General features: G+C 44.4%; 1 protein-coding gene across 2 annotated transcripts in view; it reads right to left on the bottom strand.

Moving 5' to 3' along the window:
- Positions 1-19,359, bottom strand: part of LOC129853098 (adhesion G-protein coupled receptor V1-like) — a 236,226-nt gene that overhangs the window by 185,015 nt on the left and 31,852 nt on the right. For both annotated transcript variants that reach the window (XM_055918807.1, XM_055918806.1), the window contains exons 4-18: positions 17,966-18,061; positions 16,164-16,268; positions 15,767-15,880; positions 14,990-15,558; positions 14,524-14,794; positions 12,339-12,668; positions 8,746-8,922; positions 8,142-8,365; positions 5,062-5,188; positions 4,547-4,732; positions 2,937-3,117; positions 2,555-2,718; positions 2,266-2,389; positions 1,809-2,069; positions 399-525 (exon numbers count right to left, since the gene is read on the bottom strand). In XM_055918807.1, the coding sequence (XP_055774782.1) occupies positions 399-525; positions 1,809-2,069; positions 2,266-2,389; positions 2,555-2,718; positions 2,937-3,117; positions 4,547-4,732; positions 5,062-5,188; positions 8,142-8,365; positions 8,746-8,922; positions 12,339-12,668; positions 14,524-14,794; positions 14,990-15,558; positions 15,767-15,880; positions 16,164-16,268; positions 17,966-18,061 (3,056 nt within the window). The remainder of the gene's footprint in view (positions 1-398; positions 526-1,808; positions 2,070-2,265; positions 2,390-2,554; positions 2,719-2,936; positions 3,118-4,546; positions 4,733-5,061; positions 5,189-8,141; positions 8,366-8,745; positions 8,923-12,338; positions 12,669-14,523; positions 14,795-14,989; positions 15,559-15,766; positions 15,881-16,163; positions 16,269-17,965; positions 18,062-19,359) is intronic.

Consider the following 19,359-nt stretch of genomic DNA (forward strand, 5'->3'; position numbering starts at 1 on the left):
AGGCAGCAGCTCTGTAGAGATGAGATGATGACTTGGAATTAAATAATAAAGTAATCAAATAAAACAAATGTAATATACACAATAACTTAACTATGTTATTCAATGAAAGTAATGTGAATAAATGATGGTTAATAAGTGATAAGCAGTAATGGGCAGTCACTACCATCATGGGACTGTTTTATTCTGTGTTACAGCATTCAACCCACATAATGCATTTGCATTTAATGTTCTAAACTATTTTTGAAACTCGAAATCGAAAACTGTGATTATATATATTATATAACAGAAACCAAACTGATCTCAAAAAACACAAATTGCTCAGCTCTAGTTAGAGGTGCTAAATTATTCCAGAGGCTGGGTAAGCATCAGTATGATGTATTAGGGCTTGGGTTCCCTACTAGAAGTTGTTGGTATTGCCCTCTTTCACAGGCCTCTCTGTCGATTCCAGGGAGAATATTCCGTTGGCCTCATCATTGGCCTCAATCACCACTGTTGCTGTGTCCGCCCCATACACAACAGCGTCACCTGTACCCACAAACACACACACACACACACACACACACACACACACACACACACACACACACACACACACACACACACACACACACACACACACACACACACACACACACACACACACACACACACACACACACACACACAGGTCACAATGTGAAATTACACAGTTAGTTGCTGGGTGTCAAGGTCAGATATTTTCACACAATCGCTTTCAAAGCATGCAGTCACTGAATACATTTACAATGCCTGTTAAAACTATCTCCCTCTGTTTTTATTAAATAACAAATTACTGAACAAGAGAGAAACATTTAATGTCCTTCAAGTCAGTCAAAATAATATGATGTTCTTGTTTGAACTTAACATCTTGATTTATTTTGGGGGTAAAAAAACGACACGAAAATGTCTTCTTTAAAATAACCTCTTTTAAGTCTGTCCTCGGCATGTGCTTCCGCTTTTTATAAGGAAAACAGAGAGAGACAGAGACGAGGTTGCTTTGAAATACCCACATTGTAATTGTCACGCTAAATATCATAACATAAAGAAAAGAGAAAAGAGTGTTCTCATTAACATAGCACACGGTAACCACCGCAACCCAGCAGAGAGGGTCAGGGTTCTGCATGCAGATGTCCGCCACAACAACCAAAACATAAGAGTCCTCTTATAAACTAAGGCTTGGAGTGGAGCAGAGTGAGTCAACACGTATTTTCTATCAAAGTGGTCCATGCGTATACAGCCATCCAGGCAGGCCGAGTAGTGAGCTGGCTGGCTGCCTGGCTTTGTGCTGCAGCCTGCAGAGTGAGTCTGAGTTCAGTAATTAAGTTCCCCCACAGGCTTTCCTCCCTGTCTGTTTCACAAAAACCTGGGATTGGGAGGCCATTTCAGAGTCACCAGAGTCAACGCTAATCAACCCAGTTACTCACCAATGTACAGAAAGAACTGTCAAAGAGACTGGCTACTAAACATGGAAATACAGTCAACGCAATGAGGCTGGTTGATTCGTACTACAGCTGCCTCCAAAATGACTTGACCCATGGAACTTTGTGCTATTGTATTGAGAGTATAAATGAGATTGAGTAATTGTATAGAATGTAATTGAATAGAACGTTATCAAACATAAGAATGGCCAGGGGGGTTTCCTGGTCATGTGACCTGACCAGACCAGGCAACATTCTAGATTCTAGCTACTGGCTAAAACTAGGGCTCAGAGTTTTTCCTGTTCAGATCACGAGTTCAGGAGAAATATCTTGTCTGTTTCAGTGCAAAGAAAGCGTGTCAGCCTTCCACACCTGTAGTGTTGTAGAGAATGATATAGAACGGTTCTTCGGTCTCAGGTATGTCGTCCTCCTCCACGACTACATAGATGTTCTTCATCCATTGTCCCACGCCAAACACCAGCACAGTGTTGTTACTCAGCGGGGCCAAGTCACGAGGTGACGCCTTGCCATAGTCCACGAGATACATCACCGTGGCAACAAAGTCAGCCGGACCAGCCCTCAAAACGGTGAAGTTAGCCACGCCCCCCTCCTGAAGCCTGACAACCACAGGCTCTGAAGGACAGAGAGACAGAGTCTTATGTCACCTTATGTCAACTGACAAACTATGTCACTTGACATAAAAACAATGTCACTTGGCATAAAAATATGTCCCTTGACATATCCACTTTATGTCTGACGATACACAGCTGAACTTGAAAGAACTCCAGTGCTTAACATACAGTATGATGCAATTCCAAGAGATCCTCACCTGCAAAGTAAATCGGGTTATCGTTTTTGTTTATGTGCAAGCTGGCGTTGAGTATGTTCCCAAGTCTTGCTCCCCCTGTCGCATTAAGGAGAGTGATGGTGAAATTCTCCATTGCCTCTGGGATCTTATGGGGAAACAAGACACTCTTACTATTGTGTAGAAAAGATGGAAGATACAGTACCATCCAAATCATGAAACTCTATTGACATAAATCACACAGTATATTATGTCAAGGAGACCTGATTGTAGTAGTTTGTCAGATACCGTTGTGTTTGAGAGACAGCTTTACCTCATCAGGTACAGAGAAGAGGGTGAGGTTTTTCATATACTCCCCCTCAGCAAACACAATGTATCCCTGTACGGGACTGACGTCAGCAGACATGTGGGGCTCTAGGACCCAGGACACTGACACCTTCCCGAAGTGACCCCTGTTCCTCATCACGGGATAGGCCACTGCCAAGCAGACCCACAACATAACACACTGTTCACAATACAATACACTCAATCCTATTAGTTCCTTTATCATCTCTCTACTGCATCCTCTTTTAAATCATTAAAATTACTTCAAATATGATCACAACTGTTATCCTGTTACGTTTATTTTGTTATACTACATAGTCCTAAAGTGCTGTATAGTTGGTAGTCACTGTTCCTCCACTGCTCCATTGTACCTGAGTGAGACTGGGAGCCTTTGCTCTCGTTGATGGCCTCTGCCAGTCCAGAACGGATGAACTCGATGACCCCGAAGGGGTCGTCGTTCCTGCGCACCGTGATGTTGACCTCTCGGTGGTCGCCAAGGCGACTGGTTGGAGTGCTGTAGCTGCTGAGTACCATCGAGAATGTCTCGTCCAGCTACACACACACACACACACACACACACACACACACACACACACACACACACACACACACACACACACACACACACACACACACACACACACACACACACACACACACACACACACACACACACACACATACACTATAACAGGACTGTCACACTGTAATCTGCCCACCGTGCTCTACACTGAAACACATATACTGTAAACTATCGAAACAAAAAAAAATAATTTCAAAGGCAATTCAAGCTGGAAACTGTAAGACCAGTGACACCCTAACAGTCAGGATGAGGCGTCCATGCCATACATGATGCCATACATGATGCCATACATGATGCCATACATGATACCATACATGATGCCATACATGATGCCATACATGATGCCATACATGATACCATACATGATACCATACATGATACCATACATGATACCATACATGATGCCATACATGATACCATACATGATACCATACATGATGCCATACATGATGCCATACATGATACCATACATGATGCCATACATGATGCCATACATGATACCATACATGATGCCATACATGATACCATACATGATGCCATACATGATACCATACATGATACCATACATGATGCCATACATGATACCATACATGATACCATACATGATGCCATACATGATACTATACATGATACCATACATGATGCCATACATGATACCATACATGATACCATACATGATGCCATACATGATACCATACATGATGCCATACATGATGACATACATGATACCATACATGATGACATACATGATACCATACATGATGCCATACATGATACCATACATGATGACATACATGATGACATACATGATGCCATACATGATACCATACATGATGCCATACATGATGACATACATGATGACATACATGAAACCATACATGAAACCATACATGATACCATACATGATGACATACATGATACCATACATGATGCCATACATGATACCATACATGATGACATACATGATGACATACATGATACCATACATGATACCATACATGATACCATACATGATGACATACATGATACCATACATGATGCCATACATGATACCATACATGATGACATACATGATGACATACATGATACCATACATGATACCATACATGATGACATACATGATACCATACATGATGCCATACATGATACCATACATGATGACATACATGATGACATACATGATACCATACATGATACCATACATGATGACATACATGATACCATACATGATACCATACATGATGCCATACATGATGCCATACATGATACCATACATGATGACATACATGATACCATACATGATGACATACATGATACCATACATGATACCATACATGATACCATATAGGATCCCATACATGATGCCATTCATGACACCAGACAGCAGTGTAGCTGTACCTCGGGGACCCCGTCAGGCCGCGCCACCAGTGCTACCAGCACCTCCCTCTCCCCGGGCATGAACTCTAGGATACCGATAGCGCCGTAGAACTCTGTGTAGCCCGAGGGAATGAGGGCGTACTGCACCAGCTGTTTGAGCAGCTGCCCCTTGGTCCGGATCACACGCAGCTCCACGGCCTCACCCTCCTACAGGGCAAAGTTCACAGAGCAGAAAAAGGGGACAAACTATGGGTCAGAAGTGTTGCTGTTTTTGATGTAGGTTAGCCATTGATTTAACCGTATTTAGAAAAAGTCTCAGAGTAGGAGTTCTGATCTAGGATCGGTTCCTGCCTCTTATTCATTATGATAGAAAAGGCTAAACTGATTATAGATCAGCACTTCTACTCTGAGATATTTTGGAGCCATGGTCTTTCGCAAAAATGACCTGGTTGGTCATTTCAACATGCAGTCCAGTGGATGAAACAGATAAGCATCAACAACCATGATATATATCTCAGTGTGTGGGTCAGACGTACGTTGATGTACCAGGGTCCTCTGGAGAAGGAGGAGAACTCAAAGACTCCACCTGGGTCGTCGTTCTCCACGATGACAATCTCTCGACGGGTGAAGCCAGGCTTCAGGATTTGGTTCTCAACGTTAGTCCTGCAACACAGAGCGGAACTCAGTGACTAGACTATGAAGGAACTCACAGGCCTCTACAGTGCATTCGGAAAGTATTCAGACCCTTTGACTTTTTGTAAAAAAACAAGACTGAAATATCATATTTACATAAGTTTTCAGACCCTTTACTCAGTACTTTGTTGAAGCAGCTTTGGCAGCGATTACAGCCTCGAGTCTTCTTGGGTATGAGGCTACAAGCTTGGCACACCTGTATTTGGGGAATTTCTCCCATTCTTCTCCCCAGTCTGAGGTCCTGAGCGCTCTGGAGTAGGGTTTTATTAAAGATATGTCTGTACTTTTCTCCGTTCATCTTTCCATTAATCCTGACTAGTCTCCCAGTCCCTGCCGCTGAAAAACATAATCACAGCATGATGCTGCCAATACAATGCTTCACCGTAGGGATGGTGCCAGGTTTCCTGCAGATGTGACGCTTGGCATTCAAGCCAAAGAGTTCAATCTTGGTTTCATCAGACCAGAGAATCGAATTTCTCGTGGTCTGAGAGTCGTATAGGTGCCTTTTGGCAAACTCGAAGCGGGCTGTCATGTGTCTTTTACTGAGGAGTGGCTTCCATCTGGCCACTCTACTATATAGGCCTGATTGGTGGAGTGCTGCATAGATGGTTGTCCTCCTGGAATATTCTCCCATCTCCACAGAGGCACTCTGGAGCTCTGTCAGAGTGACCATCGGGTTCTTGGTCACCTCCCTGACCAAGGTCCTTATACCCCGATTGCTCAGTTTGCCTGGGCGGCCAGATCTAGGAAGAGTCTTGGTGGTTCCAAACTTCTTCCATTTAAGAATGATGGAGGCCACTGTTTTCTTGGGGACCTTCAATACTGCAGACATTTTTTGGTAACCTTCTCCAGATCTGTGCTTCGACACAATCCTGTCTCGGAGCTCTACAACAATTCCTTGGACCTCATGGCTTGGTTTTTGCCCTGACATGTCTGTCAACTGTGGGACCTTATATAGACAGTTATGTGCCTTTCCAAATCATGTCCAGTCAATTGAATTTACCACAGGTGGACTCCAATCAAGAGACATCTGAAGGATTATCAATGGAAACAGGATGCACCTGAGCTCAATTTCGAGTCTCATAGCAAGGGGTCTGAATATTTATGTAAATAAGGTATTTCTGTTTTTAATTTTAATATATTTGAAAAATTCTAAAAACCTGTTTTCGCTTTGTCATTATGGGGTATTGTGTGTATATTGATGAGGATTTTTTTTTCGAATAAGGCTGTAACGTAACAAAATGTGGAAAAGTCAAGTGGTCTGAATACTTTTCGAATGCACTGTATACCAGGGGCATGGGGGTTGCAGTGGACTTTTAAAACCATCAACGAGTGTGTGTAAAACAACAAGGAGTGACAAAATCAAAGTAGGGGACATGTACTTCAAAGCTTGCACCAGATATTGTCATCTAGTAATTCCTTGTATTGTGTCATGTTAAGTAAGGACCAGAGAGGCCTGTTATTGTGACTGCTCTGAATAACATTGTCACTCAGCGGCCCCCCAAGCCTCTCTCTCACACAGCAGGAAGCCTGTGTGTAAAGCATTCCAAACAAACACTTGCAGGCAACGTGCAGCATGCATACAAACACTGATCTCTTTACAGGAAGAATGGTTAAATTAGGTGCAACACAAAGAAAATCCCTCCTTACTCCCCACACCCTCTCTTCCCACAACAACCACCACAACAACCCCGTCTCCCATCAACCAAAGGTCACAGAAATCTTAAAGTGGTCCCTTTTCCCCAGAGAAAGTCCTGATTCACAGCACACAAAGGGTCCAGGCTCACTCCCCTCTCCACTTACACAAAGTACACTACAAAGCGCGCAGTCTCCACTCTGCAGGATAGGGGTGGGAGGGAGGGAGAGAGAGACAAGGTCATGGATAACAGATGACAGGCAGGGATTGGGGTAAGGGAAAGGGGTAGGGGTAAGGGTAGAGGTAGGGGTGAGTGTAGGGCAAAGGGCAAGGGTAGGGGTAGGGGAGGGGTAGGGGTAAGGATAAGGATAGGGGTGAGGTAGTGTAAGGGGTAAAGGTAGGGGGGAAGTAAGGGTAAGGGTAAAGGTAGGGGTAGGAGAGGGGTAGGGGAAAGGGCAAGGGTAGGGGTGAGGTAGGGCAAGGGTAAAGGTAGGGGTAGGGGTGAGGTAGGGTAAGGGTAGGGGAAAGGGAAGGGGTGAGGTAGGGGAAGGGGTAAGTGTAGGGGTAGGGGTGAGGTAGGGTAAGGGTAGGGATAGGGGTGAGGTAGGGGAAGGGTAGGGGTAGGGGTGAGGTAGGGTAAGGGTAGGGGTGAGGTAGGGTAAGGGTAACGGTAGGGGTGAGGTAGGGTAAGGGTAAGTGTAGGGGTGAGGTAGGGTAGGGGTATGGGTGAGGTGGGGTAAGGGTAAGGGTAGGGGTGAGGTAGGGTAAGGGTAAGGGTAGGGGTCGGGGTGAGGTAGGGTAAGGGTAGGGGTGAGGTAGGGTAAGGGTAAGGGTAGGGGTGAGGTAGGGTAAGGAGAGGGGAGGGGTGAGGTAGTGTAGGGGTAGGGGTGAGGTAGGGTATGGAGAGGGGTGAGGTAGTGTAAGGGTAAGGGTAGGGGTGAGGTAGGGGTAGGGGTGAGGTAGGGTAAGGAGAGGGGAGGAGCTCTCCTTAAAAGCCCATGACACCCTGGTCTCACTGCTCACATTAGCAATTCTTAGAATAGACTCTATTGATTTTTTAAGTTATAATTTTAAGCAAAGCCTTGTATCGTTCAGTAAATTAACTAGTGGCCAGTAATCTACTGAATCAAACCCCAGGTAGGACATATCATATGGCAATGGTGTGTGGTGTGTGGTACCTAAACAGAGCATAGTCAGACACAGGCACTTATGAGGTCACATTGCCGCTGATTAACTGAATGAAAATATGTTGGCCAACCAAAGCTCCTCGGGGTTGCAGTGCAGTACCTGTCCAGGGTGAGGAGAAGGGTCTCGTTGACCTCTGGGATGTTGTCGGCCATGACGGTGACGTTGATGACCGCGTCACTCTGTCCAGTCAGGAACACCACTGAGCCGCTCAGGGGTTTCAGGTCGTCAGGGGTGACGTCAGCCTGGTTGTCTCCAATTGGTCGAAGGCTCCAGAATACCACAGCCTGTCCAGCTGTCCCATCCCGCCGCAGGCTGAGGGTCACCTGTAACAGGGGGCAGAATATCTTAACCCTCAACCATAAGCAGTCATATTAGAGACAGAGACTTGAACAAACTGACTTATGACAAGAAGCAATAATCTTTCCATTTCAAAGACTGTAAGCTTTCAAAGATTTTAGCGTTATATGAGGGGAATTGCTGATTTTGCCCCAAAAATTGCCATCACAGAAGCGCAACATCGATGCAGACAGAGGGTTAGCATGTTAATTTGTGTGCCATTGATGCAGACAGAGGGTTAGCATGTTAACTTGTGTGCCATTGATGCAGACAGAGGATTATCATGTTAACTTGTGTGCCATTGATGCAGACAGAGGGTTATGATGTTAACTTGTGTGCCATTGATGCAGACAGAGGGTTAGCGTACCGTGCTAGTGTTGGTGTCCTCTGGCTCATACACCACCACCGTAGTGTTACTGGTAAAGCCAATCTCCCCATTTGCGATGTCTGGGGTTACTGTGAGGGTGAGGTTGACCGCCCCTCCGAAGCGAGGACTCACAGACGAGATCGGAGGGCTGATACTGACCAGGTCCACACTGTCCAGCTGAGAGAGAGACAGCAATGATCATTAAGCACAAATCTTCATCAGAAATACATGACTCAACATTAATACCAGTATGTGACATTCTGTTTGCCAAATGGAAAATGAAACAATGTTAAAATGTCTTTCAGAAAGGAGAAAAGAAAATACATAGCCTCCATGACTCTCTTATGGGCGTTATATAAGTAGAGGCACATGAGTGTGTATGTGTGTGTGTGTGTGTGTGTGTGTGTGTGTGTGTGTTCGTGTGTGTGTGTGTGTGTGTGTGTGTGTGTGTTTGTGCGTGTGTGCGTGTGTGCGTGTGTGCGTGTGTGCGTGTGTGCGTGTGCGTGTGCGTGTGTGTGTGTGTGTGTGTGTGTGTGTGTGTGTGTGTGTGTGTGTGTGTGTGTGTGTGTGTGTGTGAGAAAGCTGTTTGGGACCCATTGAAAATGAAGGAGGTACTTTCATTTAGTGTTTGTTTTTATGTGTTGCTTGATGAGGACTATTTGTTTGGACAGTTGGACAGATCCCCTGGCAAAGGGCCAGACCACAGTTCTCAGGTCCAAGTCACTCACACATGCAAATGAGGGACCATGTATCTGGACAAGCTTGACTAAACCAAGAACCAACCAACATTTCCCAGAGCTGGAGTAGCTGACAACTTTCCAATAGCATTAGCATACAGCAGCACACGTGAGCTAAGTTAATGTCTTCTCACATTTGAACAAAATGGATCTTCTAATCTACTGTATATGAAACCTCCCATGTAAGACTTGTGTCTCCAGCTCCCTGTGACAGTGCTTCAACGATTAGATCAGTATTTGACCAAACAGTGTTGCTGTCCGTGACAGACCGGGGCACAAAACAGCTGTATTCTTTCAAAATACTAGTCAAATATAGTTTATAAAGAGTTTAAACTAAAAATAAAAAAATGTCATTGATATTCAAAAACAAATCATATTTGGTCACACTTCATAAACAAATAAGATTTGAAGGTATATGAACACATGCAAGTTATTTGAAAACAAAAAAAAACATTTATTTGATGGCTGTCAAATATTTGATGAAGAACCAACTAAATCAAATCAAATCAAATGTATTTATATAGCCCTTCTTACATGAGCTGATATCTCAAAGTGCTGTACAGAAACCCAGCCTAAAACCCCAAACAGCAAGCAATACAGGTGTAGAAGCACGGTGGCTGGGAAAAACTCCCTACAACAATGGGTTGAATTAGTCCAAAAATACGATCATAAGCACATGGTTTGGAAGGCTCCTGGATAAGAGTCTTAATATTGCCTATAATCTAGAATGAAATACATGAATCACTTCAACATTAGAGTAGACTACTTGTACAGCTTCTAAATTACTAGCAAATATATTTAACGCAGACACAAAAACAGTTCAATGTTATATGTTACTGAGAAAACCAACAGTAACAAAATAGGCCTATTATGTGTTGAAAGGAAACTAAATATCCCAAAACGACCTTCTTATTAAATCAACTACAGCCAAGGTCGCTGGAAAATCATGTTAGTTTGCATTCTGAGTAAACTATCCCCTTTAAAGATGCTATAGTGTGTGTTTGAAACAAGAACACTTACCCTCAGACGGACAAAGCGGTTCAAAATTGTTTTAGCATCCCAACATGCTGTTTGCAAATGGCTTTGAATTACTCTGCAATATTTTCAGGTATCATAAAATGAATTGCCCTTTTCAACCTTTTCAGTGGTTGAAAAAGACACAGTATTGCACCTTATTTAAACTTCTCTGTACAAAATAGCACTGGTTAAGTGGTTTGACTTGATTATGTACACCTGGGGAAATGGACATTCAGGAGAATCGACATTTACAGAATGTTCAAATGTAAATGTTTTGTGTAGATCAAATATGACTGGCAGATAGATTGAACAGAATAGGAGATGGTGTGTGCTCTCGTCATTCTATTTCTATCTTCAACAAGCAGTACCAGATGCAGTTCTAACATGCAGTTCTATGCATAGTCACTTTACCCCTACCTACATGTCAGTGATGTAAAGTACTTAAGTAAAAATACTTGAAAGTACTACTTAAGTAGTTTTTTGGGGGTATCTGTACTTTACTATTTATATTTTTGTCAACGTTATACTTTTACTTCACTACATTCCTAAAGAAAATGATATACTTTTTACTCCATACATTTCCCATGACAGACACAATTACTCGTTAGCAGGACAGGAAAACGGTCTAATTCACACAATTATCAAGAGAACATCACTGGTCGTCCCTACTGCAGACACTAAATACATGCTTTATGTCTGAGGGTTGCAGTGTGCCCCTGGCTATCCGTAAAATATTTAAAAAACAAGAAAATGGTGCCGTCTGGTTTGCCTAATACAAGGAATTTGAAATGATTTATACTTTTACTTTTGATACTTAAGTATATTTTAGCAATTACATTTACTTTTGATACTTATTTTGATGCATATTTCAAACCAAATACTTTTAGACTTTTACTGAAGTAGTATTTTACTGAGTGACTTTCACTTTTACTTGAGTCATTTTCTATTAAGGTATCTTTACTTTTATGCAAGTATGACAATTGGGTACTTTTTCCACCACTGCTACATGTACATATTACCTCAATTACCTCGACTAACCTGTACCCCCGCACATTGACTCGGTACCGGTACCCCCTGTATATACCCCCGCACATTGACTCGGTACCGGTACCCCCTGTATATAGCCTCCACATTGACTCGGTACCGGTACCCCCTGTATATACCCCCGCACATTGACTCGGTACCGGTACCCCCTGTATATAGCCTCCACATTAACTCGGTACCGGTACCCCCTGTATATACCCCCGCACATTGACTCGGTACCGGTACCCCCTGTATATAGCCTCCACATTGACTCTGTACCGGTACCCCCTGTATATAGCCTCCACATTGACTCGGTACCGGTACCCCCTGTATATAGCCTCCACATTGACTCGGTACCGGTACCCCCTGTATATAGCCTCCACATTGACTCGGTACCGGTACCCCCTGTATATAGCCTCCACATTAACTTGGTACCGGTACCCCCTGTATATAGCCTCGTTATTGTTATTCTATGTGTTACTTTTTTTACTTTTTACTTTGGTTTATTTTGTAAATATTAAAACTGCATTGTTGGTTAAGGGCTTGTAAGTAAGCATTTCACGGTGAGGTCTACACTTGTTGTATTCGGCGCATGTGACAAATACAATTTGATTTGATTTGAGATACAGCTTTGCCATTAGTTGAAGGCAGCCAATCCAATAGTTTCTGAAAAGTCGTCACTTTCTGACATCTGTATTCAAATAGCTGTATTAATCTCCAAAGTAACTATTTGTGCCCTGATTAAAAAATTACTTTTCACAAAGAATAGTTAAAACTATAGTTATCCTAGGTCTGATCTGTGACCTCTCACCCCACCTGGATAAGGAAGTGGGCTCCGTTTTGCAGGAAGGCGTCGTTGCGGATAGGCAGGGTGAGTCTGGCCTGGTCCTGGCCCTGAGAGAACAGCACGGTAGTAGAGCGGCTAACGTTCAGCACCCTGTCCCGGGCCAGCCCAGGGTCCACGGGCCCAGCAGGGATGTAGAGGGCGGTCAGGGACAGGGCCACCTCCCCCAGGGTACCCCCCTCCCGCAGAAAGCTGAGGGACAGGAAGCGGCTGTCGGGTCGACTCTGGATGGTCTGGGTCTTCTCGGGGTGGAAGAGGAACAGGCCGTACACATCATCACTGTCCTGGATGTAAAACACCATCTGTGGAAGGAGGGAGGAGAGGAAGGAGGGAAGAGAGGAAGGAGGGAGGAGAGGAGAGGAAAGAGGGAGGAAAGGAAGGAGTGAGGAAAGGAAGGAGTGAGGAGAGGAAGAAGAGGAGAGGAAGGAGAGGAGAGGAAGGAGTGAGGAGAGGAAGGAGAGGAGAGGAGAGGAAGGTGAGGAGAGGAAGGTGAGGAGAGGAAGGAGAGGAGAGGAGAGGAAGGAGAGGAGAGGAAGGTGAGGAGAGGAAGGAGAGGACAGGAAGGAGAGGAAGGTGAGGAGAGGAAGGAGAGGAGAGGAAGGAGTGAGGAGAGGAAGGAGTGAGGAGGGGAAGGAGGGAGGAGAGGAAGGAGAGGAAGGAGAGGAGGAGAAACATCAGACTTCGTGTCATCAAAAGGAGCCCTAGGATAATTTTAGAGATGCATCCTCTTTAATTAAATGGGCTGAAATAGTTTTCATGAGCTTTTTTACTAGGACTTACTGTAGTCATTTGTCCAGGACTGTGTTGCAGCATTTAGAACTGTGTGCTAAATCATTTATATCAACTTGACACATACAGTGATTAACTACAAGAGTTTCCTTCTAATGCTTACAAGCACTTCTGAATGAATTCCCTAAACACATACGGACAGCAGATACCACACGCTGAGAGTCCAATCACTGTGTGTGTGTGTGTGTGTGTGTGTGTGTGTGTGTGTGTGTGTGTGTGTGTGTGTGTGTGTGTGTGTGTGTGTGTGTGTGTGTGTGTGTGTGTGTGTGTGTGTGTGTGTGTGTGTGTGTGTGTGTGTCTGTGTCTGTGTGTCTGTGTCTGTGTGTGTGTGTTCTAATGCATTAAACATAAACAAGGTTTAGATGTAGCCATTCCTTCACACATAGCTAAGATGGGAAGCTGTGACAAAGACATTGCAGTGCCACACACACACACACACACACACACACACACACACACACACACACACACACACACACACACACACACACACACACACACACACACACACACACACACACACACACACACACACACACACACACACACACACACACACATACACACAGAGAGAGAGAGAGACACACACACACACACACACACATAGAGAGAGAGAGAGAGAGAGAGAGAGAGAGACACACACACACACACACACACACACACACACACACACACACACACACACACACACACACACACACACACACACACACACACACACACACACACACACCCCCCCACACACACACACACACACTAACACACACACCCACACACCCATAAACACACACACACACCCACTCACACACACACACACCCATAAACACACACACACACACAAACCCACAAACACACACACACCCACACACTCACAGGCGTGCATACACAAATGACCACATCCTTCAGAGGGTAGGGGACAGCTCTGCAGATGTGTTTTCCACAAGAGCAGCCCTCCACCGCAACCCTCCCCAGCAGGGCATGGGTAGTAGACCTGCTCCCTCTTTCTCCCTCCCTCCCTCCTTCCCTCTCTGTCTCTCTCTCTCTCAGCCAGCCACTGCCCTGTGCTAGACATGGCACTAAGCTACCAGACCAGTAACTTTCTCAAACTATCTATCTGGTATGGCAAATAAACAAAAAAGCCAACACAGAGCTCCACAAAACACCAGCATCAACAACATGACAGAACGGAACATAAAATCTGATTAAGAAATACTAGAAAAACCTTTGGATGTATACAAAACAAATCCTCAAACTCTAGTATTAGAAGAGAAACTGAAATGATAGAACCATACTGTTGGACAATCAATCAATCAAAAGCAGTAGAATCCTAATCTATAGTTGTATTGTGATTGGCCAGGCCAGACTGACCTCCATAGGCTCGTCCACCTCGGCCCCTCCCTGCACAGTGTCCGGCAGCAGTCGGAGGACGAAGGCCTCGGCCTCCTCTGGAAGCTTGTCAGCTGTGATGTTCAACAGCAGGGCCGTACTCATCTGACCCGCCCTGAACCGCAACATGCCCCTTTCTGGGCTCAGGTCATCTGACACGGGCGAGCGGTCACTGGAGTTCCGACTGATGGTCCAGTTGACGGAGACGTCGCCATAGTTCCCACCGTTCCTCACAACGGAGATACCGTCAAATCTTTTGGAATGAGAGGGGGTGGGGTTGTGAGAATAGCACAGACAGCAACACTTGAGTGTCAATGTGTTTGGAAACTATTATGTAAAAATGGCATTGTACATGTTTTTCCATGCATGTAAAATAAAATGGGATAATTGTGTGTAACACTACAACCTGATCCAATGACATTCTCCTCCTGACTGTAGTTCAACCCACCTGTCCGTCACATCCTCGTTGATACTGATTGGCTGAGTGAGAGGGCTGCTGCTGATTGACAGGACCCCGTGTGGCTTATCATTGGGTTCGATGGTGACCAGGATGGCTTTGGGAGGGATCAGCACGGCATCTCCTCTCACAGTCTCCTCAAGCAGCTCCACTTGGAACGACTCTGCAATCTCCGGCACCTTGTCATCGTTGACTCTGAAGAGCAGTTGCACCTCGTAAACCCGCGGGGGAAACGTCACCCTGTGCACCGTCTGCAGGTCCACAAAATCCACTGCCGGTGTGGCGCTGCCCGCCCCTTCGCCACTGACGACCACGTAGTCTACAGAGACCTCCGTGTCGTCGGAGCCCACCAGACGGCCGTGGTCAGCCAGGCTGCCGCGGGTCACGGTCAGGAAGATGACCCCGGCGTTCTCGGCCACGGCCACCAGGGACAGGGAGAAGCGCAAGGGGCTGTCGTTACGGCGGATCTTCAGCTCCACGCTGCTGCCGTTGGGGTTGAGGAGTGCCCCGCCCGCCACACCCGTCAGCTTTACTGTGAACACCTCGTCATCCTCAGGGATCTGAGAGAGATGACAGGGAAAAAAAGGTTTAGTGATGTGTTACCATATAGAAATATATACAGTAAATAGATAGTGTTATCTCAATGGTTTAGTAACTCCTGGTTTACTTAGCCAGCAAAAGACAGCTTCAGATGATCCATGTGTTTGATGTGGAGCTGTCTGGTGAAAGGTGTGATAACATGTAAAAGGAGGAAAGAGGACAGGGTACCTGGTCATCCTGGATGAGGATGCTGAAGACCACCATAGCCCGTCCAGGTGGGATGGTGATGTTCCCCCGGTCTGGACTGAGGTCCTCCAGGGCAGAGTTAGGGCCTCCAGAGATCTGCCCGTGTACAAACCACAACATAATGCCATAATAACAGTTCTGGAATAAGTTTACCTGAAAGGTGTGTGTGTGTGTGTGTGTGTGTGTGTGTGTGTGTGTGTGTGTGTGTGTGTGTGTGTGTGTGTGTGTGTGTGTGCGTGTGTGCGTGCGTGCGTGCGTGCGTGTGTGTGTGTGCATGTGAGCCTGTCATAAGTAGACCGGGTAACAGATAGACATTCACACTAAAATGAAAATGGCCTAATGAAGGAGGTCAAACAGGGGTCAGTTACAGTGAACTCACCTCAAAGTTGACCGTCACTGTCCCATACGTCCCCTTCTCTCTGACCAGGCTGAGAGGCACATACTGGCTCCTACCTCTAAGCTCATCCACGACAATCTGTTCAGTCTGGAGGAGAGAGAAAGATGAAGAGGGGGTATAAGTCAAAGGCAGTCAGAACTTCAATTGTCTTTTGTTTCACCTAAGAAACAAAGGGTCCTGTTGAATCAAATGCAGTCCCAGTATTCAGGGTGAGGCAGCTTTAGTAAGTTTGTTTATGCTTCACACAATGAACGTTGTCTTCAGTGATTATGAAATGAATTAGTTCCTCTCCACAAGACGACAAGTTTCATTGACCACACGATGAGCATATTGACTCAGACTGGAGAAACTAAACAAAAAAACATGCTTCAAAATCATAATTCCAGAGCCCTTTATTGGTTTTCGAAGAAGCAAAATAATGATCCCAAATAAGACCCCAAAGGGAGCACAGGCAAGATCCAATAGGATGGTTACTATAGTAACCCCTAAACTGCCACTGACAAGTTAATCCTTGGATCAAACTGCTGCCATTGTGGTTGTCCTGCCCTTGCAACCCCTGAACCCTTCTGCACAACCATCTGCATGGATCTGCTCTGTGGCATTTGATCTCCACTCCTGACCCACCGCACCCCTGTCCAAAACCTCATTTCCTTATCCTGACAATGACAAAGCATTCCCTCTCAAAACATCTAACATGGTACATACTGTATTAGGTAGCCAAATTATACCCCCTACGTGCTCTCAAATTCTCTGTGATAATAACAAACAAGACTGCAGAGTGAGACAAATTTAAACTACTGTACAACTTCAATTAAACTCAGTCTCAAATAGCCGCCAGTCCCTTTTAATAGTTGGGCAACCGCACACTTTTCAGCAAATAAACTCCTTGTTTCAAATAGACCCCGGGTCTAAAGGAATTGTATACGAGTACATTTTTTTTACCTTTATTTAACTAGGCAAGTCAGTTAAGAACAAATTCTTATTTTCAATGACGGCCTAGGAACAGTGGGTTAACTGTCTTGTTCAGGGGCAGAAGAACAGATTTTTACCTTTTGATCTATTTTATCTAGCAACTTTTCGGTTACTGGCCCAACCACTAAGCTACCTGCCACCCCAAGGTTAACATGAATGACCATGAATTGTTTACGAGGTTAAATATTTGATATGTTACATTAAATAATTACTTGAAAAAATTATGGCAATCATCTGTTTTTATCGCCAGTAAGAAGCTGAGAACTGCTAGCCATTGGCTGCTAACAGCTGAGAACTTCTAGCTAACTGGCAAGCACAAAAACAGTCAACAACTTTGGAAGTACAGAACCCCAGAAATCGACACATCGCCCTCTAGTGGCGAAAGTAAGAACTGGCAAAAATGCACAGTCAGAGGAGAATAATTATTCGGTCAAGGAAAATTTTTTAATGAATTAAAAAAGGCACACTGAGACAAAGGAAACGTGACACCGTGGATATGATAACACATTAGTGCAGGAAATGAATACATGTATTACAATTTTGCTAATTAACTATGCAAACGGGCAAAAGCTGTTTGCATAAAGAAATAGACACCTGGCTCAAATAGAAGCCTGCCTCAAATAGAAGCCTGCCTCAAATAAGTGCCTGTTGTGTTCAGTGATTTAATTTTTACGGTAAAAGAAAACTTGAAATACAGAATGCTCAGTACTTGGGATTCACTTTACATTTACTGAAGGTTGAACTGCTCGTCTTAAACTGGTTGAAACAGAATGCACGCAAGAATCAACACTGGACAGACAGGGGTTTCTTACGGAGTTGAAAGAAATTATTCCGAAGGCGTTGTCATTGGACAGGATGGTGATAGTGGCTCTGTTGGGGGTCCCCAGTCTCACGCCATTGGAGGAGCTCTGAAAGAAGAGCAATGATGAGAGATGTATAGACCTGTCCCCTTATCAGGCATACAAACACAGTCACAGACACACACGCACAAACTCACACCCGAACTCACGCATCTACTCACACGCACGTACGCACGTGCGCACACACACACACACTTTTTGTCAAAAAGCTCTGACGAAGGCCGTGAGGCCGATACGTAAAGCTTATAAAATATCAGTGATACTATCAAGAGCAGTGTGCGGTTTCCTTTTTCCTTCATACAATAGGCTTTTAAAATGCAATACTGGTGCATCATTTCTACTTAACATATCAAAGGTAATCATTTTATGGAACAATCCGGCACACATTCAATTCTGCCTGTTGGACATTGGTTGCAATGCTCTCATCCAGTTGGTTGGTTTATTTGCCATATACACATGAAATACATGAAGTCACTACATGACCGACAATGTATCATGTTTGTAGTCATTTTTATAGTAATTTAAATGCATTATTATTTATGTTCATTGCTGAAATTCCTGTTCAGGTGGATTTGGGATTGTTCCAGTGTTAGGCGCAGGACTTTTAACTTGTTCACGTGCTCATCTCAAGAGAGAGCTAAGGCTGGGGTGACATGTATATCCCAGGACTCTGCTGAACTGCTCATCTGTGTCTGAGGAATTATTAACGCTGTCAAAGTTATAGACACTCTGTCTAGTCTGAAGGCATTCTTCCTCGTTGTTTTGGATCCATCTTTATTTACATTCTGCACCTGTAAATGAATACCATCACCTGACTCCTGCCTGACTGTTGATGCTTCGCAACCCCTGATAAGACCGTATAGGATCCACTATTATTAAACTACCCTGACCTGATAAGACCTTATAGGATCCACTATTATTAAACTACCCTGACCTGATAAGACCGTATAGGATCCACTATTATTAAACTACCCTGACCTGATAAGACCGTATAGGATCCACTATTATTAAACTACCCTGACCTGACTCTATTTCACTTGGTATATGTATCGAAATCAGCTGAACAATAATAACCTATTACCAATGATAACCTATTACCAATGATAACCTATTACCAATGATAACCTATTACCAATGATAACCTATTACCAATGATAACCGATTACCAATAATAATAATGTGTGTGTGTGCTTGCATGCCAGTGTGTGTCTGTGTGTATGAGATACTGAGTGAAAGAAAGAGCTTATCCCCTCTGCTTTCACGCCTTTATTCAGACATGGCTTTTCCCAGCTGTAACAGAGCTTTCTTTCAGGCGCTGAGCTCTCTTGTCATAGCAGACACACAGA

Source organism: Salvelinus fontinalis, chromosome 4, assembly GCF_029448725.1.
Source record: "Salvelinus fontinalis isolate EN_2023a chromosome 4, ASM2944872v1, whole genome shotgun sequence".
NCBI classification, from domain to species: domain Eukaryota; kingdom Metazoa; phylum Chordata; class Actinopteri; order Salmoniformes; family Salmonidae; genus Salvelinus; species Salvelinus fontinalis.